The sequence below is a fragment of the Grus americana genome, chromosome 30, assembly GCF_028858705.1.
Source record: "Grus americana isolate bGruAme1 chromosome 30, bGruAme1.mat, whole genome shotgun sequence".
In the NCBI taxonomy this organism is placed as follows: domain Eukaryota; kingdom Metazoa; phylum Chordata; class Aves; order Gruiformes; family Gruidae; genus Grus; species Grus americana.
The window spans coordinates 188,343-215,354 of NC_072881.1; the positions used below are offsets into that span (position 1 = coordinate 188,343).

The following is a 27,012-nucleotide window of genomic DNA, read 5'->3' on the forward strand; positions in this document are numbered from 1 at the left end:
ACGGGGTCTTGGGGGTTCCAGGAGGATCTCTGTAAGGTTTGGAAGGGTTCTGGTTGGGTTTTGTAGACCTCTCTGGGATTCTCTTGAGGGTCTGTGGTGGTTTTTGGCACCATGGAGCCCAGGATGAACATCTCCCAGGTACTGGGGGGCCCTACTGGGTCTTGGGGGGCTCCTATGGGGCCTGGGGGATCCCAGGAGAGCCTATATGGGGTTTGGGAATGTCCTTATGGGGCTTAGTGGACCTCGTCAGGGTCCTCACAGGGCTCCATGGTGACCTTGGCCTCCGAGATGAACGTCTCCCAGGTCCTTTGTGGATCCCTTCAGGCCCTTGGGGTGTTTGTTCCCCAGAGGGATCTGGGATCCCACCCAAGAGGTTTGTGGGACCAGTTTGATCACTGGGGGGGTCGCTATGGGGTCCGAGGGGACTCTCTGGGTCATCGTGATGGTCCACAGTGACGTCAATCATGGTGAACATCTCTCAGATACCTTGGGGATCCCAACAGGCACTGGGGACGTCCCCTATGTGAACCAACGATCGTTATGAGGTCTGGGGGCACTCCTGCCACCCCCCCAACCACATTGTCCCCCCTCAATGCTTCCGGCAGGTCATTGCGGTGGTGGGACAGCAGAACGTTGAGGGCAAGCGGATCCCCTTCGGTTTCAAGCACCGTACGCTGCCCCACTTCATCAAGGACGATTACGGCCCTGAGAGCCGAGGTTTTGTGGAGAACTCCTACCTGGCCGGCCTCACCCCCACCGAGTTCTTCTTCCACGCCATGGGTGGCCGCGAGGGTCTCATCGACACCGCCGTCAAGACAGCTGAGACTGGTCAGCGTCCCCCCCATCCTACACCCCAAAATTTTCCCCCCAAGGACTCCCAGTCTTCTCCACAGCCCCCCAACACCACCATTGCGGTGGCCCCATCTTCAGTGAGGTCGCCGAGAGATGATTCATCTTTCCGTGGAGATCCTGGGGGGCTCTAAACACTCCTCCAGTGCCCACTGTGGGTCCCCTGCTCTGTCCTGGGGTCCCCTGTGACCCCCAGACCTTCCTCTGGGACCTCCAGAACCTTCCCAGGTGCCCTCGAAGCCCTCCAGGATCCCCAAACCCTCCCCAGATGCCTCCTGGGGATCGTCAGTGCTCTTCAGGACCCCCAAACCCTCCCCAGATGCCTCCTGGGGATCCCCTAGAGCTCTCCAGGACCCCTAAACCCTCCCCAGATGTCCCCAAAGCCCTCCAGGACCCTCAGATCCCCCCCCCTAAGGCTGACATCATGTCCCCCCCGTCCCCCTCGCAGGCTACATCCAACGGCGACTGATCAAGTCGATGGAGTCGGTGATGGTGAAGTACGACGCGACCGTCCGTAACTCCATCAACCAGGTGGTGCAGCTGCGCTACGGGGAGGATGGGTTGGCGGGCGAGAGCGTCGAGTTCCAGAACCTGGCCACCCTCAAGCCCTCCAACAAGGCCTTCGAGAAGAAGTGAGTGAGGAACCCCCACCCGTGGCGGGACACCGGTGGCTTTTTTTTTTTTTTTTTGGGTGGGGAGGTGTCCCAGAGCTGGGTGATGTCCTGAGGTGTGCCAGCAGGCTGCTGCCCTAGAGCTGAGCCCATCTTGGTGTCCCCAAGCTGCTCCTGCCTATGTTGGGGTTCATCTTGGTGTCCCCAAGCTCTTTCTCCCTGTGTTGGGACCCATCTTGGTGTCCCCCAAGCTGCTCCTCCCCAGCGTAGGCTCCATTTTGATGTCCCCAAGCTGTCCCTCTCCTAAGCTCAACTCATTTTGGTGTCCCCAAGCTTCTCCTGCCCAACTTGGGGCCCATCTTGGTGTCCCCAACCTGCTTCTCACCAAATCTGGACCCGCCTTGACATCCCCAACCTCCTCCTTTTCCCCCACAATATTCTTACCCACATCCGAACCCCTCACGCCGACGTTCCCCCCCATCCCGGGTGTCCCCCCCGTTTCTTCCCCCACCTTCACCCCAGGTTCAAGTTCGACTACACCAACGAGCGGGCACTGCGGCGGACGCTGCAGGAGGAGCTGGTCAAGGACATCCTCTCCAACGCCCACATCCAGAACGAACTGGAACGCGAGTTTGAGAAGATGCGGGAGGACCGCGAGGTCCTGAGGGTCATTTTCCCCACCGGTGACAGCAAGGTGACCCCCCTAAAAAAGCCATCTGCACCCCAATTCGTCACCCTGGGGTGTTGGGCGGCTTGGAACCCTCATGGGGACATCCCTGGTGGTGCCACCACCCCTTTTTTGGGGATGCTTGGGTGGGTGACCAGTTGTCACCTCTCTTTTGGAGTGCTGGCCCCTTTTTTGGGGTGTAGCAGGATGTGGTGACCCCTCCCCCTTTGCAGGTGCCTGTTTTGGGGTGCCCCCCCTGCTCCTCACCCCACTTTTGGGGGTTCTACCACCCACCACGGCCCCAATTTGGGGAAACTCACCCAAAAATCTCTCTTCAGTTTTGAGTTCACCCGCCATGGCCCTGTTTTTGGGGCTGCTGACCCCTGACTCCCAAATTTGGGGTGCTGAGTCCCAAATTTGGGGTGCTGAGTCCCAAATTTGGGGGTGCTGATCCCCCCTTCCCCAGGTCGTGCTCCCCTGTAACCTGCTGCGCATGATCTGGAACGCCCAGAAGATTTTCCACATCAACTCCCGTCTCCCCTCTGACCTGCACCCCGTCAAGGTGGTGGAGGGTAAGTTGGGGGGAGGAACCCCCTCCCCAAATTTAGGGGGGTCCTGAGCCGAGTGGGGAGTGGGGGGCGAGGGGATCCCCAGAAAGGTGCGAGGGGACATGCAGGACCCCAACAATGTCCAGGAGAAGGTCCCAGGGGACTTGGAGGACCCCAGTGTCCCCCAGGAAGGTGCTTGGGGGACTTGAGGAAACCCATGAAGGTGCTGTGGGACTTGGGGACCCTCAAGAAGGTTCTGGGGGGACATGGGGACCCCAGAAATGTCCAGGAAGGTCCCAGGGGACTTGAGCACCTGGAAGTTGCTGGGGGACACACAGGATCTCCAGGAAGGTTCTGGGGGACATGCAGGACCCCAACAATGTCCAGGAATGTCCCAGGGGACTTGGGGGACCCTCAGGAAGGTGCTGTGGGTCTTGGGGGGACCCTCAGGAAGGTACCAGGAGAGTTGGAGGACCCCGGTGATCCCTAGGAAGGTTGTGGGAGGACTTGAGGAACCCCATGAAGGTGCTGAGGGACTTGGAGGACCCCAACGTCCTCCAGGAAGGTGGTGTGGGACTTGAGGAGCTCCAGGAAGGTGCTTGGGTGACGTGGAGACCCTCAAGAAGGTGCTAAGGGGACTTGAGGACCCCTATTAAGGTGCTGAGGGACTTGGAGACCTCCAGGAACCTTGCACCCCCCTCTCAGCTCCCCAACCACCTTCATCTTCATCAGGGGTGAAGGAGCTGAGCCGTAAGCTGGTGATCGTGAACGGGGACGACCCGCTGAGCCGTCAGGCGCAGGAGAACGCCACCTTGCTCTTCAACATCCACCTCCGCTCCACCCTCTGCAGCCGCCGCATGGTGGAGGAGTTCCGGCTCAGCGGGGAGGCCTTCGACTGGCTCCTGGGGGAGATCGAGTCCAAGTTCAACCAGGCCATCGTGAGTGGGGTGGGGTGGGAGCAGATCCAGGGAGTCCGCAAGGAGGTCTGAGCGTTTCAGGGGGCAGATCCAAGCGGTTTAGGGGGCAGATTTGGGGTGATTTTGGGATAAATTAGTTATATTCTTGGAACCACATCTAGGACAGGTTTGGGTCCAGAGCTGGGATGGTTTTGGGGACCTCCCTGAGACCCCGTGTGCCCCCAGGGAGATGGTGGGGTCAGATCTGGGCATTCAAGACCTGATTTGGGCAATTCTTTGGTCCAAGTTTTGAGTCCAGATTTTGGGACGTTCTTGGAGCCACATCTGGGAGGGGTTTGGGTCTAGCTCTGGGATGTTTTTGGGGTCCCCCTTGACACCCCGTTCTCCCCACCCCAGGCGCACCCCGGGGAGATGGTGGGGGCGCTGGCGGCCCAGTCGCTGGGAGAACCAGCCACCCAGATGACCCTCAACACCTTCCATTACGCCGGGGTCTCGGCCAAGAACGTCACCCTGGGTGTCCCCCGCCTGAAGGAGCTCATCAACATCTCCAAGAAGCCCAAGACGCCCTCGCTCACTGTCTTCCTGCTGGGCCAGAGCGCCCGTGATGCCGAGCGGGCCAAGGTGGGGACGTGGGACACCACGGGGACGTGGGACACCATGGGGATGGGGACCTGGGACATGATGGAGCAGCAGGAACCTGGGTCCTGTGGTTCCCCCATTGGGTTGGGAGGGCCTGTCCTGTGGTGGCCCCAGGGTGTCCTTGTGGTTTTGTGTCCCCACCATGTCCACGCAGCCCCGTGGTGGCCCCATAGCTTCATCTTCTCATGGTGGCCTCATAGCTTTGTGTCCCTGCCATGTCCACACGGCCTCGTGGTAGCCCTCGGCTTCATCATCTTATGGTGGCCCCATGGCTTTGTGTCCCCTCTCTGTCCCCGTGGCTTTGTATTGCCACTGTGTCCCTTCACGGTGCTGTGGTGGCCCCAGGGCTTCGTGATCTCATGGCCCTGTGGTGGTCCCTATGCCATTTCCCATGTCTTCCATGTCATCCCCATGTTCTCCACCCATCTCCCCATGTCCTTCACGCTGTCCCTATCTCCTCTACTTTCTCCTCCACCGCTGGATCCCCATGCCGTGTCCCGTGTCCCCATGCTGACGCTGTCACCCCCACCAGGACATCCTGTGCCGCCTGGAGCACACCACGCTGCGGAAGGTGACGGCCAACACTGCCATCTACTACGACCCCAACCCTCAGAGCACGGTGGTGGCCGAGGACCAGGAGTGGGTCAACGTCTACTACGAGATGCCTGACTTTGACGTCAGCCGCATCTCGCCCTGGCTGCTCCGCGTTGAGCTCGACCGCAAGCACATGACCGACCGTAAGCTCACCATGGAGCAGATCGCCGAGAAGATCAATGCTGGTGGGTCCAGGGTGGGGCCTGGGTGAGCGTTGAGGGCATCTGGGGGGCTTTGGGGGCTCCTGGGTGAGGACTGAAGGCATTAAGGAAGACTTGGGGGTCCTGAGTGTTGAGGGCATCTGGCGAGCTTTTGGGGGCTCCTGGAGGGCTTTGGGGGATCCCCAGGAGGCATCTGGGGAGGGTTTGGGGGTCCCGGGCAAGCATGGAGGGCGTTAGGGAAGACTTGGGGGTCCTAGAGGGTCTTTGGGAGGTCCTGGGTGAGCATTGAGGGCATCTGGAGGACCTTTGGGTGGTCCTGGAGGCATGGAGTGTGAGTCCTGGGTGGACGCGGCAGGTCCTTGGGGGGTCGAGGGGGGATGTTGGGGGGTCCTGGGTGAACATAGGGAGGACTTGGAGGACCTTTGGGGGGTCCTAGGGAAAACTTGGGGGTCCTGGGTAACCCACCACGTTCCATGGTGACCTTTGGGGGGGTCCTGGGTGAGCATGGAGGGCCTTTGGGTTTCTTGGGGGTCTTTGGGGTGTCCTGGGTGAGCATGGAGGGCCTTTGGGTGGGCAGCAGGTTGGGGTGGTGACCAAGGTGCCACCCCCGTGTCCCCCCCAGGCTTTGGTGATGACCTCAACTGCATCTTCAACGATGACAACGCGGAGAAGCTGGTGTTGCGAATCCGCATCATGAACAGTGACGAGAACAAGATGCAGGAGGTTGGGACAGGGACCACGGCACCCATGGGTGGTGGTGGGGACGTGACACGGGTTGGGTGTCACCCCACTGTCCCCCTCGGTGTCCCCAGGAGGAGGAGGTGGTGGACAAGATGGACGACGATGTCTTCTTGCGCTGCATCGAGTCCAACATGCTGACGGACATGACGCTGCAGGGCATCGAGCAGATCAGCAAGGTGAGGGGAGGGGGGGACACCCATGGGTGCTCATGGAGGTGCCAGATGTCCTGGTGGGTCCTGAGGAGCACGTGAAGGTCTCTGTGGGGACCTTTAGGAGATCAGGGACACCCATGATGACACCTGTAGGTACCTAAGGTCTCTAAGCACCATGGCTGCCTCGGGTGTTCTCCAAGGTGTCCACACAGCACCCACGGGTGCTCACATGAGTGCCCAGGTTCCTGGTGGCTCCTGAGGAGTACTTGGAAGTTCTCCATGGTGACCTTTAGGAGGTCCAGGATGCCTGTGGTGACACTTGTGAACGCATGCAAAGGTCTGTGGGTGCCCAGGGTGTCCACCCAGCTGCCTAAAGAGCACCCATGGGTGCTTCTGTGGGTGCCAGTGCAGGTGGTGGATCCATGGTGACCTTTAGGAGGTCCAGGACGCCCGTGGTGATACTTGTAGACACGTGTAAAGGTCCACGGCTGCCCGGGGCATCCCCCCAGCCACCAGAGGAGCACCCATGGGTGCTGCTAACCCCGCCTTGTCCCCCACCCAGGTGTACATGCACCTACCACAGACGGACAACAAGAAGAAGATCATCATCACGGAGGACGGGGAGTTCAAGGCCCTTCAGGAGTGGATCCTGGAGACCGACGGTGTCAGCCTCATGCGGGTGTTGAGCGAGAAGGACGTGGACCCCGTGCGCACCACCTCCAACGACATCGTGGAGATCTTCACCGTGAGTTGGGAGTCCCTGGGCACCTGCGTCCTTGGGTGGGGGGTCGTGGACATCTGGGTTCTTGGGTCCTGGGCACCCAGGTCCTGGGGTGGGGGGGTTCCATGGACACCTGGGTCTTGGGGTGGTGGGTTCCTCAACGTCCTTGGGTGGCGGGTTCCATGGACACCCGGGTCTTTGGGTGGCGTGTTCCATGGACACCTGAGTCTTTGGGTGGTGGGGTTCCATGGGCACCTGGGTCCTTGGGTGGTGGGGTTCCATGGGCACCTGGGTCCTTGGGTGGTGGGTTTCTCGATGTCCTGGGGTGGTGGGTTCCATGGGCACCTGGGTCCTTGGGTGGTGGGTTTCTCGATGTCCTGGGGTGGCGGGTTCCATGGGCACCTGAGTCCTTGGGTGGTGGGTTTCTCGATGTCCTGGGGTGGCGGGTTCCATGGGCACCTGGGTCCTTGGGTGGTGGGTTTCTCGATGTCCTGGGGTGGTGGGTTCCATGGGCACCTGGGTCCTTGGGTGGTGGGTTCCTCGATGTCCTGGGGTGGTGGGTTCCATGGGCACCTGGGTCCTTGGGTGGTGGGTTTCTCGATGTCCTGGGGTGGCGGGTTCCATGGGCACCTGGGTCCTTGGGTGGTGGGTTTCTCGATGTCCTGGGGTGGTGGGTTCCATGGACACCTGAGTCCTGGGGTGGCGGGTTCCTGAGTCCCCAACAGCCGCCGTCCGCCTGTCCCGCAGGTGTTGGGCATCGAGGCGGTGCGGAAGGCGCTGGAGCGGGAGCTCTACCACGTCATCTCCTTCGACGGTTCCTACGTCAACTACCGTCACCTGGCCCTGCTCTGTGACACCATGACCTCCCGCGGGCACCTCATGGCCATCACCCGCCACGGCGTCAACCGCCAGGACACCGGGCCCCTCATGAAATGCTCCTTCGAGGAGACGGTGGGGGGACCGGGGGGGGGGGGGGCATTTTGGGGTGTTGGGGGGCTGGAAATGGGGTTTGGGGGGGTTGTGGCCACGTTTGGGGCACCCTGACCACGTTTAGGGGTGCCCTGGGCAAGTTTAGGCTGACATGTCTGAGTTTTGGGGGTGCCCTGAGCCCCACGGATTAGTTTTCAGGGTCCCTTGGCACCTATTTAGGGGTGTCCCCCCCAACCACCCATCGTGGGGCCACCACACCAGCTTGGGCCACGCAAGGATGGACTTGGGGTACCCGTGGGGGGTCTGTACCCTCCTCATCTGTAATTTGAGGGTACCCTGACCCCCCCCCCAAAGCCCCCCAATTACATTTTGGGAGTGTCCCCCCATTTGAACCCCCCTTCAGACCCCAACCACCCACCACGGGGCCACCACACCAGCTTGGCCCACCTAAGGCTGGACTTGGAGTCCTCAGGATAGACTTGGGGTACCCAGGGGGAGTCTGTACCTTCCCCAGCTGTAATTTGGGGGTACCCTGACCCCTTCAAAACCCCCCAACTAGATTTTTGGGGTCTCCCCACCAACTGAACTCCTTTTCAGACCCCAACCACCCACCGTGGGGCCACCACACCAGCTTGGGCCACCCATGGATGGACTTGGGGTCCTCAGGACGGACTTGGGGTACCTGAGGGGGATCTCTACCCCCCCTATCTATAATTAGGGGGTACCCTGACCTCCCCTAGAGCCCCCAATTAATTTTTGGGGGTCTCCCCCCATGTGAACCCCCCCTTCAGACCCCAACCACCCACCATGGGGCCACCACACCAGCTTGGCCCACCCAAGGATGAACTTGAGGTCTTCAGGATGGACTTGAGGTACCCGTGGGGGGCTTTGTACCCCAAAACCTGAATTTGGGGTGTCATCCCCCCCCCCAGGTGGACGTGCTGATGGAGGCGGCGGCTCACGGGGAGAGCGACCCCATGAAGGGGGTCTCGGAGAACATCATGTTGGGTCAACTGGCGCCCGCCGGCACCGGCTGTTTCGATCTCCTCCTGGACGCCGAGAAGTGCAAACACGGGATGGAGATCCCCAGCGCCCTCCCGGGGCTGGGTGTCGGCGGGCGTAAGTCCTGCACCCATGGGTGCCCCCCACCTGCCCGCCCCGCTGTGGGGATGGGGGGGGCACCCAGATCCCCCCCCGGGTGACGCGCCGTGGGTGACACAAAGATCTTCAGCGTCATCCTGGGGCTCGTGGCTACCACCCAGCCCTGGATATTTGGGTGTCGTTCCCCCCCCCCCCCCCAGGACACCTGGGGGACCCCTTGGTGTCTTTGGGATTTCCCAGATGTCTTGGGGACCCCCCTGGATGTGTTGGGGTCCCCTAATGCCCCCCCCTTATCTCCGCAGCCACCGGGATGTTCTTCGGGTCGGCCCCCAGCCCCATGGGGGGGATGTCCCCCGCCATGACACCGTGGAACCAGGGTGCCACCCCCGCCTACGGGGCCTGGTCCCCCAGCGTGGGTGCGTGGGGGGGGGGGGGTGTACTGGGACAGACTGGGGGGCACTGGGGTGTTTGGGGGGGGGCTGGTGGGAGGGTTAGAGGGGTTGGGGGGCAGGGTCTGGGGTAGAATGGGGGATGGCTGGGGGGTCTTGGGGTGCCCTGGGGCAGACTGGGGGGGGTAAATTGGGGGTCCCAGGGGCAGATTTAAGGGGTTCTTGGGGGGTGTCTGGGACACACTGGGGGGGCAAATGGGGAGTTTCAGGTAGATTTGGGGTCCCTGGGTCAATTTTGGGGGGCTGTTGTGGAGTTCCCAGGGTAGATTTGGGGTCCTGGGGCCAAATGGAGGGGTCCCTGGGTCAGATCTGGGGGGCTGTTGGGGGTCCCTGGGGCAGTTTTGGGGTCACTGGCTCAGGTTTGGGGTCCTTGGGGCAGTTGTGGGGGGTTGTTGGGAGTCCCTGGGGTGGTTTCGAGGGGCTGTTGGGGGGTCCTGAAGCAGAGGGGGGGCAAGTTTGGGGTCCCAGGGTCAGATTTGGGGTCCCTGGCTCAGGTTTTGGGGGGGCTGTTAGGGGTCCCTGGATCAGATTCGGGGGTCCCTGACCCCCTCCCCTGTTTCTGCCCCCCCCCCCTGTTTCTGCCCCCCCCCAGGCAGCGGCATGACCCCGGGGGGCGCCGGCTTCTCCCCCAGCGCCGCCTCGGACGCCAGCGGCTTCAGCCCCGGCTACTCCCCCGCCTGGTCCCCCACCCCTGGCTCTCCCGGCTCCCCCGGCCCCTCCAGCCCCTACATCCCCTCCCCCGGTGAGTACAGCGCCCCGCGACACCCCCAAACGGCCGCAACACCCCCACAACACCTCCCAAATGGTCGTGGCGCCCCAAAATGCCCGCAACGCCCCTGCGGCACCTTACAATGCCCCAAAACGCCCCCACAACACCCCAAAACCACCCCCTCCCAACAATGTGCTACAACATAACACCCCCGACTGCTTCCACGCCACCTTACAATGCCCCAACACCCCCACAATTCGGCCCCAACACCCAGACAACACCCCCCGACACCTCCACAGCACCGAAACATCTCCACGACATCTTACAACACCCCAGCAACACCGCAATGTTCCCCACAACTCCCCGCAACACCGCAACGCACCCCAACAGCGCCCTGAAACATCCCCACACCACCTTACGATCCCCCAACATCATATACCACCCCCCAACGCCCCCACACTGCCCGCACAACACCCCTACAACTCCCCACAATGCCCCCAAACACCTCGACAACATACTACAACACCCCGAACACCTCCACGGTGCCCTGAAACATCCCCACAACTCCCCTCCCAGTACCCCGAACACCACCAGTGTCCTCACAACACCCTTACACCACCTCTACAGCACCGTGAAAATCTCCCAACACACCCAAAACACCTTATAATGCCCCCGAACACCCCACAACACCCCTACAATAGCCTGCAACTCCCTACAATGCCCCAAAACACCCCTACAACACAACACCCCTACAACACGTCCACAGCATTCTACAACACCCTCAAAACACCCTTTAACACCCCACAGACCCCCAAATACCCCACATCGCCCCTGCAACACCCCCCAGAGCCCCTACAACACCTGTCTAGGGACCCGTTGTCACCGTTTTGTGTACCCTCGCAGGTGGTGCCATGTCTCCCAGCTACAGCCCAACGTCACCTGCCTACGAGCCGCGCTCACCCGGGGGCTACACCCCGCAGAGTCCCAGCTACAGCCCGACGTCACCCAGTTACAGCCCGACATCGCCCAGCTACAGCCCGACATCGCCCAACTACAGCCCAACTTCACCCAGCTACAGCCCAACCTCACCCAGCTACAGCCCGACGTCGCCCAGCTACAGCCCGACGTCGCCCAGCTACAGCCCGACTTCCCCCAGCTACAGCCCAACTTCCCCCAGTTACAGCCCGACTTCTCCCAGTTACAGCCCAACCTCACCCAGCTACAGCCCCACTTCGCCCAGTTACAGCCCAACCTCTCCCAGCTACAGCCCAACTTCTCCCAGTTACAGCCCAACTTCCCCCAGCTACAGCCCAACTTCTCCCAGTTACAGCCCGACTTCCCCCAGCTACAGCCCCACATCTCCCAGTTACAGCCCCACCAGCCCCAACTACAGCCCCACCAGCCCCAACTACACCCCAACCTCGCCCAGTTACAGCCCCACTTCTCCCAGTTACAGCCCTACCAGCCCCAACTACACCCCGACCTCCCCCAACTACAGCCCCACCTCCCCCAGTTACAGCCCCACCTCTCCCAGTTACAGCCCCACCTCCCCCAGTTACTCCCCTTCCAGCCCCCGCTACACCCCCCAGTCGCCAACCTACACCCCCAGCAGCCCCAGTTACAGCCCCAGCAGCCCCAGCTACAGCCCCACCTCCCCCAAGTACACCCCGACCAGCCCCAGCTACAGCCCCAGCTCCCCCGAATACACCCCCACCAGCCCCAAGTACAGCCCCACCTCCCCCAAGTACAGCCCCACCAGCCCCAAGTACAGCCCCACCTCCCCCACCTACAGCCCCACCACCCCCAAATACAGCCCCACCTCCCCCACCTACAGCCCCACCTCCCCCGTCTACACCCCCACCAGCCCCAAGTACAGCCCCACCTCGCCCACCTACAGCCCCACCAGCCCCAAGTACAGCCCCACCTCCCCCACCTACAGCCCCACCAGCCCCAAGGGTTCCACCTACAGCCCCACGTCACCCGGCTACAGCCCCACGTCACCCACCTACAGCCTCACCAGCCCGGCCATCAGCCCCGACGACAGCGACGAGGACAACTGAGCCGGTGGTGGGGGGGCAAAGGGACACCCCATGCCCCCCCCAAAACCCCTGCAGGTTGTGGGGGTGACCCCCAAGTGTCACCCCCCCGTCAAGTTGTGGGGGGCTGACCCACAAGTTGGGAGGCTGACCCACAAGTTGGGGGGGGTGACCCACAAGTTGGGGGGGTGACCCCTAAATTAGGGGGGTGTGTGTGTGGAGTGACCCTTAAGTTTGGGGGTAACCCCCTTAAGTTTGGGGGTAACCCACAAATTGTGGGGTGACCCCTAAATTGGGGCAGGGAGGGGCAGGTGAGGGAGGACTCCCCTCTTTTGGGGTGTCGGGGGATGCATCACCCCTCCCTGAGGGTGACGGTGTCCCCGGGTGAGGTGTAATTTATGGGGGTCCTTAGTTAATGACGGGGGGGGGGGACAAGGGGGGGTAATGGGGGGGGCACTCCCTGGTGGGAGGTTTGGGGGTTCGGGGGGGGGGGTGTTGGGGTATCCTTTGCCCCTCCCCCCCGCCTTATTTTGGTGTTTTGATGTATTGGGGGGGGGGGAGGGGAACCGGCTGGAATTGCGGGGTTTTTTTTGGGGGGGAAATAAAAATTTTACCGATTTTCAGCTCCGGCTCCGTGTGTGTGTTGGGGGGAGGGGGGGAGGGGCCCCCCTCCCCCACATAGCGAACCCAGACATCCGGCTATTCCCATCCCCCACCCCCGTAGTGAACCCAGCTTTCCGAGCACCCCCCCAAAACCCCCCCACACCTGCCCACCCCCCCCCCCCCCCGCGGGCCACCCATGGGTGCTGGAGGGGGTGGAAAAAGGAGGGGGGAGGGGGAATTGGGGGGGGGGGGGTGTGTGTCCCAGCTGGCAGCGGTGGGATTCGAACCCACGACCCCGCGGGGACTGGAGCCTAAATCCAGCGCCTTGGACCGCTCGGCCACGCTACCGGGGTGCGGGGGGAGCCCCGCGCGGGCGGGTCAGACCCGGGGACACGGGACACGGCACCCACGGAGGGGAGGGGGGGAACACACGACACCCACAAGTGTCAGCCGCGGGAGTCACGGGGTGACCCCGACACCCCCCCCTCCCCCCCGTGTCCCCCAATGTCCCCAGTGCCGTGTCCGTGCCCCCCCCCCCCCGTGTCCCCACGTCCCCCCATGTCCCCCAGTGTCCCCCCCATGACCCCCGCGGTGTCCCCCAATATCCCCCCCATGTCCCCCCCATCCCTCAATGTCCCCCCCGTGTCTCCAGTGACCCCCCCACGTCCCCAGGGTCCCCCCATGACCCCCCCCAGTGTCCCCCAATATCCCCCCATGTCCCCCAGTGTCCCCCATGACCCCCCCATCCCTCAATGACCCCCCCCATGTCCCCAGGGTCCCCCCATGACCCCTCCCAGTGTCCCCCCCAGTGTCCCCCACACATCCCCCACTGTCCCCCCATGACCCCCCCAGTGTCCCCCAATATCTCCCAGTGTCCCCCCATGTCCCCCCCATCCCTCAATGTCCCCCCCCGTGTCCCCAGTGACCCCCCCCCACGTCCCCAGGGTCCCCCCATGACACCCCAGTGTCCCCCCCCCCATCCCCCAGTGCCCCCCCATGACCCCCCCATCCCTCAGTGACCCCCCCACGTCCCCAGGGTCCCCCCGTGTCCCCCCAATGTCCCGTCCCCCCCCCCACCGTGGCGGGAAACTCGGGGATCCCGCCAGACATGGGCGGGGCCACCACTAACCCCGCCCACCCCTCAAGCCCCGCCCACCCATCAAGCCCCGCCCACCCCATCAAGCCCCGCCCCCGCGCAGTGCAGGCCGGGCAAAAGGGGGCGGGGCCAAGGGGGTGTCATGGCGGCGCCCATGGTGGAAGGTGCGGAGTGGGGGGAGGGGGGGACACGGGAGGGGGGGGACTCCCCGGGGTGCTGACACCCCCGCTCCCTTCCCCTCCCCCCACAGCTCCCCAGGGGGCCCCTCCCCCCCTCGGGACCACCCACGACGCGGAGGAGCCGGATGCTTTGGAGTGAGTGAGCGGATGGGGGGTGGGGGGAGGGGAGGAGAAGGTGGGGGGTGGGGTGACACCCCTCCCCTCCCCCCCCCCAGGTTCCCCCCCTACGAGCTGAGCCGCCCCCCCCGGCCGGTTTGGGGGGCGCGGGATGAATTCGCCCACCGGCCCCACAATTTTCTCCGGGGCTGCAAATGGTGAGAGACCCCTCCCCCACCCCCCAGCCCCTCCCCCACCCCCCCAGCCCCTCCTCATCGGGGGGGAGGGGTCGTACCTGGCCACGCCCCCCCATGATCGGGGTGTAAACCCCCCCCCCCCGGGCCCCCCCCCCAGGGCCCCCGATGGTTCCTGCGTCCTGACGTGCAGCGATGACAACACCCTGCGGATCTTCGACCTCCCCTCCCCCACCCCGGGACCCCCCCTGGGGCCGCCCCTCCCCCAGCTGGTGGGTGACGGGGGGGGGGGGGGGGTCGCTATGGGGCTCCCAAGGGAGGTTTGGGGGGGCTGGGGGGGGGGTTGCTATGGGGCATTATAGGGGGGCTGGGGGGCTCCTATGGGGGTGCTGGGGGGGGTTGTGGGGTGGCTGGGGGTCACTGTGGGGCACCTATGGGTCACTTGGGGGTCGCTATGGGGCATTTCAGGGGGCTGGGGGTCACTGTGGGGCACCTATGGGTCACTTGGGGGTCGCTATGGGGCATTATAGGGGGGCTGGGGGTCACTATGGGGCTGCTGGGGGGTTGGGGGGGGCTGTGGGGACCATATAGGTTCCTCGGGGGCCGCTATGGGGCATTATAGGGGGCTGGGGGTCACTATGGGGAACCTATGGGTCACTTGGGGGTCGCTATAGGGCTCCCAGGGGGTTTGTGGGTCGCTATGGGGCACCTATAGATCATTTGGGGCTCGCTATGGGGCTCCCTGGGGGTTTGGGGGGGGCTATGGGGCACCTATAGGGCAGCTGGGGAGGGGGTATGGGGCTCCCAGGGGATTTGGGGGTCGCTATGGGGCACCTATGGGTCCCTTGGGGGTCGCTCTGGGGCTCCTATGGGGCATTTTGGGGTACTGGGGGGGGGGGGTCGCTGTGGGGCACCCATGGCGGGGGAGGGGACCCAGGTGTGTGGGTGCAGGCGCCGGCGCTGCGGGTGCCGGAGGGCGACACCGTCTACGACTTCGCCTGGTTCCCCCTGATGGACTCAACCCAGCCCCACACCTGCCTGTGAGCAAACTGGGAGCACTGGGAGGGGACTGGGGGCACTGGGAGGGGCACTGGGAGGCACTGGGCTGGACTGGGAGGGGAACTGGGAACACTGGGAGGGACTGGGAGGGGGACTGGGGGCACTGGGAGGCACTGGGCTGGACTGGGAGGGGAACTGGGAACACTGGGAGGGACTGGGAGGGGGACTGGGGGCACTGGGGGCACTGGGAGGGGAACTGGGGGCACTGTGAGGCACTGGGCTGGACTGGGAGGGGGACTGGGACCACTGGGAGGGGAACTGGAGGCACTGGGAGGGGCACTGGCAGGCACTGGGCTGGACTGGGAGCACTGGGAGGGGAACTGGGGACACTGGGAGGGATTGGGGGCACTGTGAGGGGACTGAGGGGCACTGGGAGGGGGCTGGAAGGGGACTGGGAGACACTGGGTGTTACTGGGAGGCACTGGGCATTACTGGGAGAGACTGGGGTGGTTGCAGAGGAGTCACTGGGAGGAACTGGGAGAGCCTGGGGCCGTAGTGGGGGGTCCCTGGGCGGGGGGGGGGTGGGGTGGTGTCCCTGGAGGGGGGGTGACTGGGCGTTACTGGTTCCTACTGGTCTGTACTGGGCAGGGTGGCGGCCAGCAGCCGGGACAACCCCGTGCACCTCTGGGACGCCTTCGACGGGACCCTGCGGGGCTCCTTCCGCGCGTACAGCCACCTGGTGGGGGGCACCCCGACATCGGGGGGGGCATGGGGGGACCCCGACATTGGGGGGGGGCACGGGGGGATGGGGGGGACCCCGACATTGGGGGGGGATGGAGGGGACCCTGACATTGGGGGAGCACGGGGGGATGGGGGGGACCCTGACATGGGGGGGACACACAGGGGGACCCAGGAGTCCTGGGGTTGGGGGGGGGGGGAATGGGACGGGAGGGACCCCGATACTGGGGGGGTGACCCAGGGGACCCTGACATTGAGGGGGGACATGGGGGGGGAACCCCGATGTTGGGGGGGGGGGGCAGACACAGTGGAGAGGACCCTGCTGTCCAGGGGGTGACCCACGGGACCCCAGTATCAAAGGGGGGGGCACGAGGGGACCCCGACATTGGGGGGGGCACGGGGGGATGGGGGGGACCCCAACATTGGGGGGGAGATGGGGGGGACCCGACATTGGGGGACAGGAGGGACCTGGACATTGACGGGGGGGGACATGGGGGGACCCCGACATTGGGGGAGCACAGGGGGATGGGGGGGGACCCCGACATGGGGGGGACACACACAGGGGGGCCCAGGAGTCCTGGGGTTGGGGGGGGGGGGGTGACATGGGGGACCCCGGTGTTGGGGTGGGGGGGGAACGGGACAGGGGAGACCCCAATACTGGGGGGGGTGACCCAGGGGACCACGGTATCGGGGGGGGGTGGGGGGTGTTGGGGGGGCCGGTGCCATGTGACGGGGTGGCGCAGGAGGAGCTGGTGGCCCCCCACTCTCTGGCCTTCGCCCCCGACGGCTCCCAGCTCCTGGGGGGCTTCGACGGCGCCGTCCGGCTCTTCCCCACCCAGCGCCCCGGGCGGCACTGCCAGGAGAGGGGGCTGCAGCGTGAGGGGCGGGGCCTGGAGGGGGCGGGGCCTGGACGGGGCGGGGCCTGGACGGGGCGGGGCCTGGAGGGGGAAGGGTCTGGGATGGGTGGGGCTTGGGAGGGGGCGGGGCCTGGAAGGGGCAAGGCCTGAAGGGGGGGGTGGGGCCTAAGGGGGGAAGGGTCTGGGATGGGTGGGGCTTGGGAGGGGGCGGGGCCTAAAGGGGGAGGGGTCTGGGATGGGTGGGGGCGGGGCCTAAAGGGGGAAGGGTCTGGGATGGATGGGGCTTGGGAGGGGGTGGGGCCTGGGAGGGGGCGTGGCCTGAGTCTGGGAGGGGGTGGGGCCTGGGAGAGGCAGGGGCTGGGGTGGAGACTGGGAGGGGGTGGGGCTTGGGAGGGGGAGGGGTTTGGGAGGGGGCGGGGCTTGGGGGGCTGTTTGTGGGATGAGGTGGTTGGTGGGAGCGGGGTGAGAAGGGGCGGGGCTAAAGGGGGTGTGGCTTGGCCTGAGGGGCGTGGCCTGACACCACACCCTCTTCCCTGCAGAAGGGGGGCAGGGCCAGCGGGGCCTGATTGGCTGCCTGGCCTTCAGCCCCACCCAACCGCTGTTCGCCTGCGGCTCCTATGGGCGGAGCCTGGGGCTGTACGCCCTGGAGGGGGGCGGGGCCTTGGCGCTCTGGCCCCGCCTCCCCGCTGCCCCCACCCACCTCCGCTTCAGCCCCGACGGGAACCGCCTCTACGCAGGGGGGCGCAAGGTGGGCGGGGCCTGAGGGGTGGGCGGGGCCTATGGAGGGGGTGGGGCCTATGGAGGGGCGGAGCCTGAGGGGTGGGTGGGGCCTACAGAGGGGGCGGGGGCTGAGGGGTGGGCGGGGCTTGAAGGCGGGACTGAGGGGTGGGTGGGGCCTATGGATGGGGCGGGGCCTGAGGGGTGGGTGGGGCCTATGGAGGGGGCAGGGTCTCAGCCCTGGGGGTGTGGTCTTGTGGTTCGGGCGTGGCCACCAGGCGGTGGGTGGGGCTTTGGGGGCGGGGCTTGGGATTCAAGGGCGGGGTCTCAGCTCCCTCGGTGGGCGTGGCCTGGCGTTTGGGGCGTGGCCACCGACTTGTGGGCGGGGCTCTGGGCTTGGGGGGAACAGGGTCTGGGGGGGACCGGCTGTGGGCGGGGCTTGGTGGCCTCGGGGGGGCGTGTCCTACAGTGGCCCCGCCCCCCCCAGGACCGTCACATCCTGTGCTGGGACCTGCGCAGCCCCGAGCGCCCCCTGCTGGGCCTGGAGCGGCGTGTGGGCACCAACCAGCGCGTGACCTTTGACCTTGACCCGTGAGTGACCCCTTTGCGGGGCGGGGGGGGGGGAGGGGCTGCCGGGCTCTCCCGGTGACACCCCCCCCCACCCCCCCCCCAGGACAGGGCGGTTCCTGGTGAGCGGTGACACCGACGGCTTCGTCACCGTCTGGGACACCCTGACCCCCCCGGTACCGGGGGATCCCCCGCTGCTGACCCCCCACCTGCGCTTCCGCGCCCTCTGCGACTGCGTCAACGGCACCAGGTAACACCCCGTGTCACCCACCCCTCCCCCTCCGGCACACCCGTGTCCCCAGGGTGCTGTTGGGTGGGGTGGGGGGGGTCACCCAGACGCCCGTTGTTGGGGGGGGGGTGTGTGTCCCCAGCCTACACCCCGGGCTCCCGTTGTTGGCCACCGCCTCGGGGCAGCGGCTGTTCCCGGCGCCGTGGGACAGTGACGAGGAGGGGACGGGCGAGGACGGGCCACCCCCGGGGGGGGACAATCGCCTGCAGCTCTGGTGGTGGGGAGAGGAACCCCCCGGGGACGACGGCTGGGACCCCCCCGGGGACACCGACTGGGACACACACGGGGACGACGGCTGGGACAACCCTGGGGACACCGGGACTGTGTCCGCCGACTGTCACCCCCCTGGGGACACCGGAACCAGCCTCTCCATGGACGCCAACTGTCACCTCTTTGGGGACAACGGCTGTGACACCCCCGGGGACACCGATTGTCACCCCCCTGGGGATGCTGATGGTGACAGTGCCGGGGACGCCGACTGTCCCCCTTCTGGGGACACCGACTGTGACACCCCCAGGGACACCGGCACCAACCACCCCGTGTACGACAGTTGTCACCCTCCTGGGGACACCAACTGTAACCGCCCCCAGGGACACCAACTGTGACGCCAGAACTGACCTCTCCATGGACACCGTCACACACCCCCCGCCCCCCCCCCCCCCCAGTGGCGACACTGACCCCCACCCAGGGCCACCAGCTGTGACCTACAGCCCCCACGGGGAACCCCAGGGTTGGTGTGACGTGGTGGCCGGGTGTGTGTGTGTGTGTCATTTTTAGGGTGTCAAGCTGGGTTTTGGGATGTCACCTATGGGGGCTGGTTGAGGCTTTGGGGGGGTGGTGGGGTGGGGGTGGGCCCCACTCCACTCATCGGCGTTGCCCATTTAAGAACCTCCGGGGCCGGGCTTCCTCTCCCGGGGGGGGGGGGGCGGGACATCCCGGCTGAGTGACAAACAGCAACACCCAATCAGCGCTCTGATTCCGGTTGCTTTTTTTTTTTTTTTATTGCCATAGTTACCACCAAACCAGATTGGAGGAGGCGGGGCCGGGGCTCCGCGCGCGCACATGGGCGGGGCCTGACACAGCCCCACCCACCGAGGGGGCGGGGCCTGATTCCCGCGGGAATGGGGCCATTGCTCGGCACCGGCAAACTGAGGCTCACAGGGTGATTTCCCCCCCCCCAATAAATTAGGGGTGTGGGATCCCGGGGTTTTTTTTGGGGGGGGGGGGGGGGGGGGTGTTGGGGGCTCAGAGTCGCAGGACGTAGGAATCGCTGTGGGTGAGGTACCGGACCCAACGTTGCGGGGGGCAGGGGGTCGAACCCGGGAATCGAACGAATCGGACGTGTAAACCCGAACACGTGTGCGTCGGCAGCTCGAAGGTCAAGTTCGCGGGACCCAGTTCCAACAGGGACGCGCGGGTCAGTCCCGGGACCTCCAGCTGTAAGGGGGGGGGACGGGACACAATGGGGACACCCCCCCCCCCAAAATCCCCACCCCCCCCACCCCCCTTAACCCCTGACCCCCCATCCCCCCATAAAATAAAACCCCACAAGCGCCCTAAAACTGGGGGGGGGGGGCACACACACGCATTCCCTGATGCCCAGGGCGCCCCCCCCCCCAAACCACACCCCCACCCCCACCCCCACCCCCCCCCCCAAACCTTGAAGAGGGCGGAGAGTTGGGACCCCCCCTGGCAGCGGGGGATGGTCCAGCGGATGGATTTGGTGCTGGGCTGCAGTTCCGCCGTCTGCTCCGGGCTGCTCAGCTCCTGCGCCAGACTTGGGGGGGTGGGGGGGGCAATGAGGGGGGGTGCTACCCCCCCCACACACCCCAGACACCCCTCAGACACACACCACCCCCCCCCCAAAAATGCCATCACCCACCTGCTCACCCCCTTGGGCACGGGCAGCTGCAGGCAGACATTGAGGGCTTGGCTGGAATTTGGGGGGGGGGGGGGGGGATCAGGGATCTGTGCCCCCCCCTTTGCACCCCCGCCCCCCCCACCCCCCCCCCCCCACCCCCACCCACCCCCCCCCCCCCGCACCTTTTGGGGGCAGGTCACAGCGGAGCTTCAGGTACAACCGGAGCCTGCGGGGAAACAGGGATGGGGGGGGGCAGAATTGGGGGTGTCGGGGGGGGGGGGGGGGCGGGGATGATCGGAATGGGGGTGGGGGGGGTGTGGGGTGTGTCCGTGTCCGTGTCCATCTCTCCCCCCCCCCCCCCCGGATGATCAGAATGGGAGTGCCCCCCCCCCCAAGGATAATCAGAATGGGGTTCCCCCCCCCCCAGGGATGAGCAGAATGGGGGTGACACCCCCATCCCCCCCCCCCCCCACCTCCCGGGGGGGGTCCTGCTCCACGCTGGGGAAGAGGCGGAAGGGCAGAGGCGCCGGGATGTCGTCAGCCAGCTGGTACTGCATCAGCGTCAGCTTTTGGGGGGGGGCAGAGAAAAAGGGGGGGGGGGGGGTGTCAGGAAAGGGGGGGAGACACCCCACGGCAGCCCCCCCGGGGAGGGGGGGGGGGGGGGTGTCTCTCACCTCCCCCTGATTTGGGGTGACCTTCAGGACCCTCCCGCTCTCAAATTCATCCAGCTTGACCGAGCTGTGGAAGGCGCATTCGTCCACCCGGACGGCCGTGCCGTAACCTGGGGGGGGGGGGGGGGTGTTAAAAAAAAAAAAAGGGGGGGGTGTGCTATTTTGGGGGGGAGGGGGGGAAAATTGGGGGGATTCGGGGGGGGCTCACCCCGTAGTTCCGACTTGCCCACGCAGAATTCCTCCGTCAGCCCGATGCGCAGCTCTGGGGATGGCACGGGGAGGGGGGGGGGTCGGGGGTCCTGGTTGTCCCTGACACCCCCCCCCAGCACCCCAATATCCCCCCCCCCAGCACCCCAATACCCCCCCCTTACCCACGGAACCAGGCAGGTAGCACTTGAGCCGGATTTCCCCCTGGACGTCCACTTTCATGGGGGTCCCCTGGGGAGGGAGGGGGGGGCGTGGGTTGAGTTTGGGGGGGGTGGAGGAGATTTTGGGGGGGGCTGGGGGGGGTTTTGGGGCGTGGCGGGGGGGGGCTCACGTTAGCGGCGATGACCACCGTCAGCCTCTCCACCACGTCGACGAAGATCTCGTTCCTGGCGCTCTGCGGACAGAGGAAAGCGGGGGGGGGGTGTTAAAATTTGGGGGGGACCCCACAATTTGGGGGGGGGCATATTAAGGGGGGGGGGGGGTCCCCTACCTGTTCCCCTCCCCGGGGCGGCAGCACGGGGCGGCTGGCTGCGGAGCTGGGGGCCACTCGGCTCTGCTGCGTCTCGGCGCCGAACTGCAACGAGATTTGGGGGTGGGGGGGTGGGGGGGTGACACCCACACATTTTTGGGGGGGGGCGGGGGGGGTTTTTTGGGGGGGGGGGGTGTCCTCACCAGCCCGATGGAGCCCAGGTCGAGGAGGCTGAAGGGTTTGGTGGCCACGGGCTCGGAGTGCACGAGGTTGCGCAGGACCTCGGGCGCCGTCGTCTGGATGTAGCCGTAGTCCTGGGGGGGGGGGACGGGGACACGGGGGAGGGGACACACACGACACGTGGGGGGGAGGGGGTTGTCACTCATCTGAAGGTGTCCCCAGCCCCTCCATGTCCCCCTCATCCTGAGTCCTCCCCCCATATCCCCCCCATCCCCACCCCCCCATGTCCCCCTATGTCCTCCCCGTCCTGTGTCCGTGTCCCCCCATGTCCCCAACCCCCCCATCCTGAGTCCTCCCCCCCGTGTCCCCATTCCCCCCCCCATGTCCCCAACCCCCCCATGTCCTCATTTCCCCATGTCCCCAACCCCCCAATATCCCCCCCCATCCTGAGTCCTCCCCCCCTTGTCCCCCCATCCCCTCCCCCCATGTCCCCACCCTCCATGTCCCCAGCCCCCCACATCCCTGTGTCCCCCATCTATGTCCCCCCCGTGTCCCCCCATCCCCACCCCCTATGTCCCCCCGTGTCCCCAACCCCCCACGTCCCCAGTTCCCCCCCACGTCCCCAACACCATGTCCTCACCCCCCCACGTGCCCCCCCCATGTCCCCAACCCCCCCATCCTGAGTCCTCCCCCCATGTCCCCCCCATCCCCACCCCCCCGTGTCCCCAGCCCCCCCATCCCCGTGTCCCCCCCCCGTGTCCCCGTGTCCCCACCACCATCTCATCCAGCAGCTCGTAGACCAGCCCGAAGTTCAACCCCACGTTCTTCTCACTCAGTGGCCCGCAAAAATCCCGCAGCAGCGTCACCAGCCTGCGCCGGTGGCCGTCACCAATTGGGGGGGGGGGTGTGTGACAATGATGGGGTGCCCCCCCCCTCCATAACCCCCCCCCCCCAAACCGCTACCTGTTCAGAAACTCCACCAAAGCAAACGGTGCCGCGTCCGGCGTCGCCGTTGCCACAAAGTAAAGCCCCGCGTGTCGCACGTGGACGAAATGGCGGCCCTCGTGTGCCTGAGAAAAGGGGGGGGGCAAAAAAAGATGGGACACCCCCCCCATCATCAGGGACCCCCCCAATTTCTTCCCCCCCTCTCTTTGCCATCGCTCACCATGAAGACGGGCGCCTGGTCCCCTGGCAGCGAGGTGATGCGGCGGTAGAAAACGTCGGCGAGGTCCGCGCCGGCGCCATGGGTCTCCCCGCGGACTTGGGGGGGTGTTAAGGAAAATTTGGGGCGGGGGGTGATTTTGGGGAGCCCCCCCCCCTTATTCTCAAAGTGGGGGGGTGCAGGATACAGTCTCTGTGGATGAGGCGGTCACCCTTGGAGGAGAGGATGAAGATCTGGGAGAGCATGGCCGGGCTGGGGGGGGGTAAGGGGGGGGGGGGTGTTAGGGGGCCCCCAGGGCACTGAGCACCCCCCCCCCCCCCCATGCACCCCGAGTTCTGGACACCCCAAAGCTGCCGGCCTGAGACACCCCCCCCAACCACACCCCCCCTGCTGCCCTGGGCTCTGTCCCACAGCCGCCCCCCCCCAGCACCCTCAGCCCCCCCCAAGCCCCTCAGGCACCTGAGCCCCCCCTGTGCCCCCCCCAGCACCCTCAGCCCCCCCCAATCCCCCAGCACCCCCCGAGCCCCCCCTGAGCCCCCAGAGCCCCCCCAGCCCTCCCTGAGCCCCCCAAGCACCCCCTGGCCCCCCCAGCACCCTGAGCCCCCCAAGCACCCCCTGGCCCCCCTTCTGCCCCCCCAGCACCCTGAGCCCCCCCAATCCCCCAGCCCCCCCCGAGCCCCCCAGCACCCTCAGCCCCCCCCGTGCCCCCCCCATCCCCCTGTACCCCCCAGGCCCCCCCCATTCCATTCCCCCCCCCGGCTCCCCCCGGTCGCGGCCCCTTTAAGAAGGGGCGTGTCCAGCCCCCCCCCCCCTTCCCGCGCGCCCCCCGAACCTGCGTCCCCCTTGGCGGGCGGCGGTCACATGACAGCGGCCGAAGGGGCGTGGCTTCCGGCGCCGTCACGTGGGTGGGGGTGCCGGCGGTTCGAGTCGCTTTGACTCTCGTGGGGATCCGTACCGGAACCGGAACTAGACTCACCGGAACCGGAACTCGAACTAACCGGATCCGGAAATTTGCCTAACCGGAACCGGAAATCAAGCTATCCGGAAGTGGAACAACCGGGCCCGGGTGCACCCCCGTTCCCCGGGGAGGGGGTGGCGGTGCCGGGGGCTCCCTGTGCGTCCGTGTCCCGTGTGGGTCCTCCCGCCCCCGGTCACGGCGTCGGTCGGGCCGGTTTTACCAATAAAAGGGGGTTCTTGCTGCTCTGGCGGCACCGCCGGCCTGTGTGTGCCCCCCCCAGTACAAACCAGTGTCTCCTAGTACAAACCAGTATCTCCCAGACCCTTCCCAGTGCATCTCATTCCCTTCCCAGTGCGTCCCAGTTCCTCCCAGTCCTCTCTTAATGCTTCCCAGTTCCTTCCCAGTGCCTCCCAGTCCAACCCAGTGCATCTCATTCCCTTCCCAGTGCGTCCCAGTTCCTCCCAGTCCCTTCCCAGTCCCTCCCTAGTCGAACCCAGTGCCTCCCAGTCCTTTCCCAGTGCTCTCCAGTCCATCCCAGCGCCATCCAATCAAACCCAGTAACTCCCAGTCCTTTCCTAGTCTAACCCAGTGCCTCCCAATCCTTTCCCAGTGTGTCCCAGCTCTCTCTTAATACCTCCCAGTCCCTTCCCAGTCCAACGCAGTGCCCCCCAGTCCCTTCCCAGTGCCTCCCAGTCCCTTCCCAGTCCAACCCAGTGCCCCCTAATCAAACCCAGTCCCTCCCAGTCCCACCCAGTGCCTCTCAGACCCTCCCAGGCCCTTCCCAGTGTGTCCCAGTCCCTTCCCAGTCCATCCCAATGCCACCCAATCAAACCCAGTGCCTCCCAGTCCCTCTCAGACCCTCCCAGTCCCTTCCCAGTACGTCCCAGTCCCTTCCCAGTCCCTGCCAGGAGTTTCCCAGTGCGTGGGGGCTCCTGAATGCATCCCCCAAATCGATGATTTCCCCCCCCAAACCAGTGACCCCAGAAACTCCCAGTTTGGGTAAAAATCACCGTATTTATTCCCCACCCCCATCCCGCCACCCCGCCTGGGGAGGGGGCGTCCCACCCCGGGAACAGGGGGTCCCCGTTTCCCCCGAAGCTTCCGCTCGTCCCAGGAGCCTCAACGGTACCAGAAAAAGGTTGAGGGGACAAAGACCGACCCCCCTCCAACCAGATTCTGGGGTACCGGGCTGCGAGGGGGGACCGGGGGGATCCGTTTCCGAGAAGCAGGGGGCCGTCAGGGCGCCGTAGACCCCGCGAAAGTGGCCACGAAGGGCGGCACAGTCGAGGGCGCTCAGCTCCGGCGGGAGGGAGCTCAGCAGTGCCAGCACCACCGCCGATTCTGGGGGTGCAGGGACACACACACACACACACACGGCGTCAGGATCACCCCACACCCGGGGCGGGGGGGTCCCAGCTGGGGGCAGCGTTGCCGTATCCCCCGTTTTGGGACTGAACCCCCCCCCAGACACCCCAAGATGCTGAATGCAGCGGGGGGACCCCCAAAACCTTCACAACCTCCCATCCCCCAAACATCGGGGACAACCCCCCTCAACTCACCGCCCGGGGGGAGCGCGGGACCCTTCGCGCCCCGGCAGAGCCGCGCCAGGTACTCGTAAACCCTCTGAAAATCGACGGCGAATCCCTCGGGGACGTCGGGCCGCGGAAAAGAACGGGGGGTTGCGGCGTCCCCCCCTGCTATTGTTTCTCCGTCCCCATCCGTCGCGGTGGGACGCGGTGGGACGGAATGGAGGAGGCTCAACGGCTCTGTGGCCGCGACGGTGAGGACCTGAGGGTGACAACGCAGCGATGGCGAGTGTGTGTAGGGGGGGTGGCCCCTCTCCCCCCCCTCTTTTTTCAAGGAGCCCCCCCAAAAATCTCCTCACCTGGGAGAAAGCAGCCGCCGTCGCTTCCTCCAGCCCTTCCGCCAACGTCTCGGCCAGTTCCAACCACACCTGGAGAGTAAAAACGGGGTGATGCCGGGTCTAGGCCACCCCAGCATAAGGGGGGCAAGGGGACACCCCGACATCCCCCCCCACACACACACCTCGATGGGTGCCGGGACTTGGGAGCGGCGGCAGCGTTGTTGTTCCAGGCAGTGCCGGTACTGGGTGCTCACGGCCTCCCGCGCCACCCGGCCCCGCAACCGGCACAGGAACGAGAGGATCTGGGGCAGGGGGGAGGGATCAGGGGCTGCACCCCCACACACACCCGAGTTTGGGGGGGGGGGGGGGGGGGCGCTGCAGGGTCCCGAACCCCCTTGTGTGGCCACTGCTCCCCCCCCCCACCCCGAGGTCCCCCATTACTCTCCCCTCAGTGCCCAGGGACCCCCATATGCCTCCCCCCAAACCCTGGGGACCCCCATTTCCCCACCCCCAGCCCGGGGACCCCCATATCCCCCCCTCCCCGGTGCCCAGGGACCCCATGTCACCCCCCCGAAACCCCATATTCCCCCCCCAGCCCGGGGACCCCCATATCCCCCCTCCCTGGTGCACGGGGGACCCCCATATCCACCTCCCTAGCTCGGGGGACCCCCATATTCACCCCTCCGAACCCCGGGGACCCCCATATCCCCCCCCCCCCAGCCCGGGGGACCCCCATACCCATCCCCCAACCCCGGGGACCCCCATATCCCCCTCCCCCCAGCCCGGGGGACCCCCATATCCATCCTCCAACCCCGAGGTACCCCCATATCCCCCCCCCCCAACCCCGGTGCCCCCCATATCCACACCCCCCTCACTCCCCGGTGCCCGGGGACCCCCCCCGCCTCCCTCCCCCCGGCCCCCACCTCGGCCTCGCTCCGTCGGGGCAACCGCTCCCTCAAAGGCCGCGCTTGGAACTCGGGAACACCGAGCGCTGCCTGATCCCGTAACGCCGCCAGCAGCGCCCGTTTCTCCCGCACCGACCAGGCTTTCCGTCTCCCCTCCGCCTCCCCCGCCGCTTCCCCCGGGCCCGTCACGTACCGAGCCGGGGCCAAGCGGGGACGCAGCGGCGGCTTCATGGCGGGGGGAACGGTGGGAGAACCGGGCCGGCGCACGGAAATGGCGTCACTCGCAGCGCGCCGGCAAGCGTAAAGCACGCTGGGAGCTGTAGTTTAAGCCCCCCAACCACTAACGCTTGGCGGTGGATGCTCCGGCGCACGGAAATGGCGTCACTCGCGGCGCGCCGGCAAGCGCAAGGAGCGCTGGGAGTTGTAGTGCGAGCCCCGCCCAAGAGCATGGAGGCGGGGCGCCGGCGGACGCAGGGAGATGGCGTCACTCGCGGCGCGCCCGGAGCCGCAATGCACGCTGGGAGTTGTAGTTCGAGCCCCGCCCCCCCCCCCCCCCCCCAATTTAACAGAGACAC

At 66.1% G+C, this 27,012-nt stretch overlaps 4 protein-coding genes and 1 non-coding gene across 6 annotated transcripts in view; 2 read left to right on the plus strand and 3 right to left on the minus strand.

The window, feature by feature from the left end:
• Positions 1-12,240, plus strand: part of POLR2A (RNA polymerase II subunit A) — a 28,240-nt gene extending 16,000 nt beyond the window's left edge. For both annotated transcript variants that reach the window (XM_054806746.1, XM_054806748.1), the window contains 15 exons: positions 606-828; positions 1,298-1,481; positions 1,983-2,154; positions 2,594-2,699; positions 3,408-3,613; positions 3,989-4,213; positions 4,764-5,010; positions 5,609-5,709; positions 5,799-5,903; positions 6,442-6,624; positions 7,348-7,551; positions 8,463-8,649; positions 8,934-9,047; positions 9,673-9,822; positions 10,693-12,240. In XM_054806746.1, coding sequence (XP_054662721.1) covers positions 606-828; positions 1,298-1,481; positions 1,983-2,154; positions 2,594-2,699; positions 3,408-3,613; positions 3,989-4,213; positions 4,764-5,010; positions 5,609-5,709; positions 5,799-5,903; positions 6,442-6,624; positions 7,348-7,551; positions 8,463-8,649; positions 8,934-9,047; positions 9,673-9,822; positions 10,693-11,849 — 3,564 coding nt within the window. In that variant the 3' untranslated portion in view covers positions 11,850-12,240. The remainder of the gene's footprint in view (positions 1-605; positions 829-1,297; positions 1,482-1,982; positions 2,155-2,593; positions 2,700-3,407; positions 3,614-3,988; positions 4,214-4,763; positions 5,011-5,608; positions 5,710-5,798; positions 5,904-6,441; positions 6,625-7,347; positions 7,552-8,462; positions 8,650-8,933; positions 9,048-9,672; positions 9,823-10,692) is intronic.
• A 454-nt stretch (positions 12,241-12,694) lies between these two features.
• Positions 12,695-12,776, minus strand: TRNAL-UAG (transfer RNA leucine (anticodon UAG)). The gene has a single exon. It is a non-coding gene; the product is annotated as a tRNA-Leu (tRNA).
• An 850-nt stretch (positions 12,777-13,626) lies between these two features.
• Positions 13,627-19,133, plus strand: LOC129197955 (telomerase Cajal body protein 1-like). The gene is made up of 11 exons (XM_054806790.1): positions 13,627-13,688; positions 13,775-13,838; positions 13,919-14,017; positions 14,154-14,265; positions 14,945-15,033; positions 15,641-15,731; positions 16,474-16,606; positions 17,127-17,335; positions 17,792-17,895; positions 17,978-18,121; positions 18,243-19,133. The coding sequence occupies exons 1-11, from the start codon at positions 13,667-13,669 to the stop codon at positions 18,763-18,765; spliced, it is 1,590 nt and encodes a 529-aa protein (XP_054662765.1). The 5' UTR covers positions 13,627-13,666; the 3' UTR covers positions 18,766-19,133.
• Positions 19,134-19,144: 11 nt separating this feature from the next.
• On the minus strand, positions 19,145-23,744 carry AP4M1 (adaptor related protein complex 4 subunit mu 1). Its single transcript, XM_054806791.1, has 16 exons — positions 23,543-23,744; positions 22,898-22,962; positions 22,714-22,808; positions 22,512-22,618; positions 22,322-22,418; positions 21,572-21,682; positions 21,390-21,473; positions 21,231-21,293; positions 21,064-21,130; positions 20,901-20,954; positions 20,696-20,802; positions 20,497-20,587; positions 20,188-20,251; positions 20,043-20,093; positions 19,820-19,937; positions 19,145-19,597 (listed from the first exon to the last, which is right to left on the minus strand). The coding sequence occupies exons 2-16, from the start codon at positions 22,953-22,955 to the stop codon at positions 19,406-19,408; spliced, it is 1,359 nt and encodes a 452-aa protein (XP_054662766.1). The 5' UTR covers positions 22,956-22,962; positions 23,543-23,744; the 3' UTR covers positions 19,145-19,405.
• Positions 23,745-24,673: 929 nt separating this feature from the next.
• Positions 24,674-26,705, minus strand: SNAPC2 (small nuclear RNA activating complex polypeptide 2). The gene is made up of 5 exons (XM_054806744.1): positions 26,456-26,705; positions 25,715-25,834; positions 25,554-25,622; positions 25,228-25,456; positions 24,674-25,009 (listed from the first exon to the last, which is right to left on the minus strand). Exons 1-5 carry the CDS (start codon positions 26,666-26,668, stop codon positions 24,684-24,686), a joined length of 957 nt encoding a protein of 318 aa, XP_054662719.1. The 5' UTR covers positions 26,669-26,705; the 3' UTR covers positions 24,674-24,683.
• Positions 26,706-27,012: the final 307 nt, after the last annotated feature.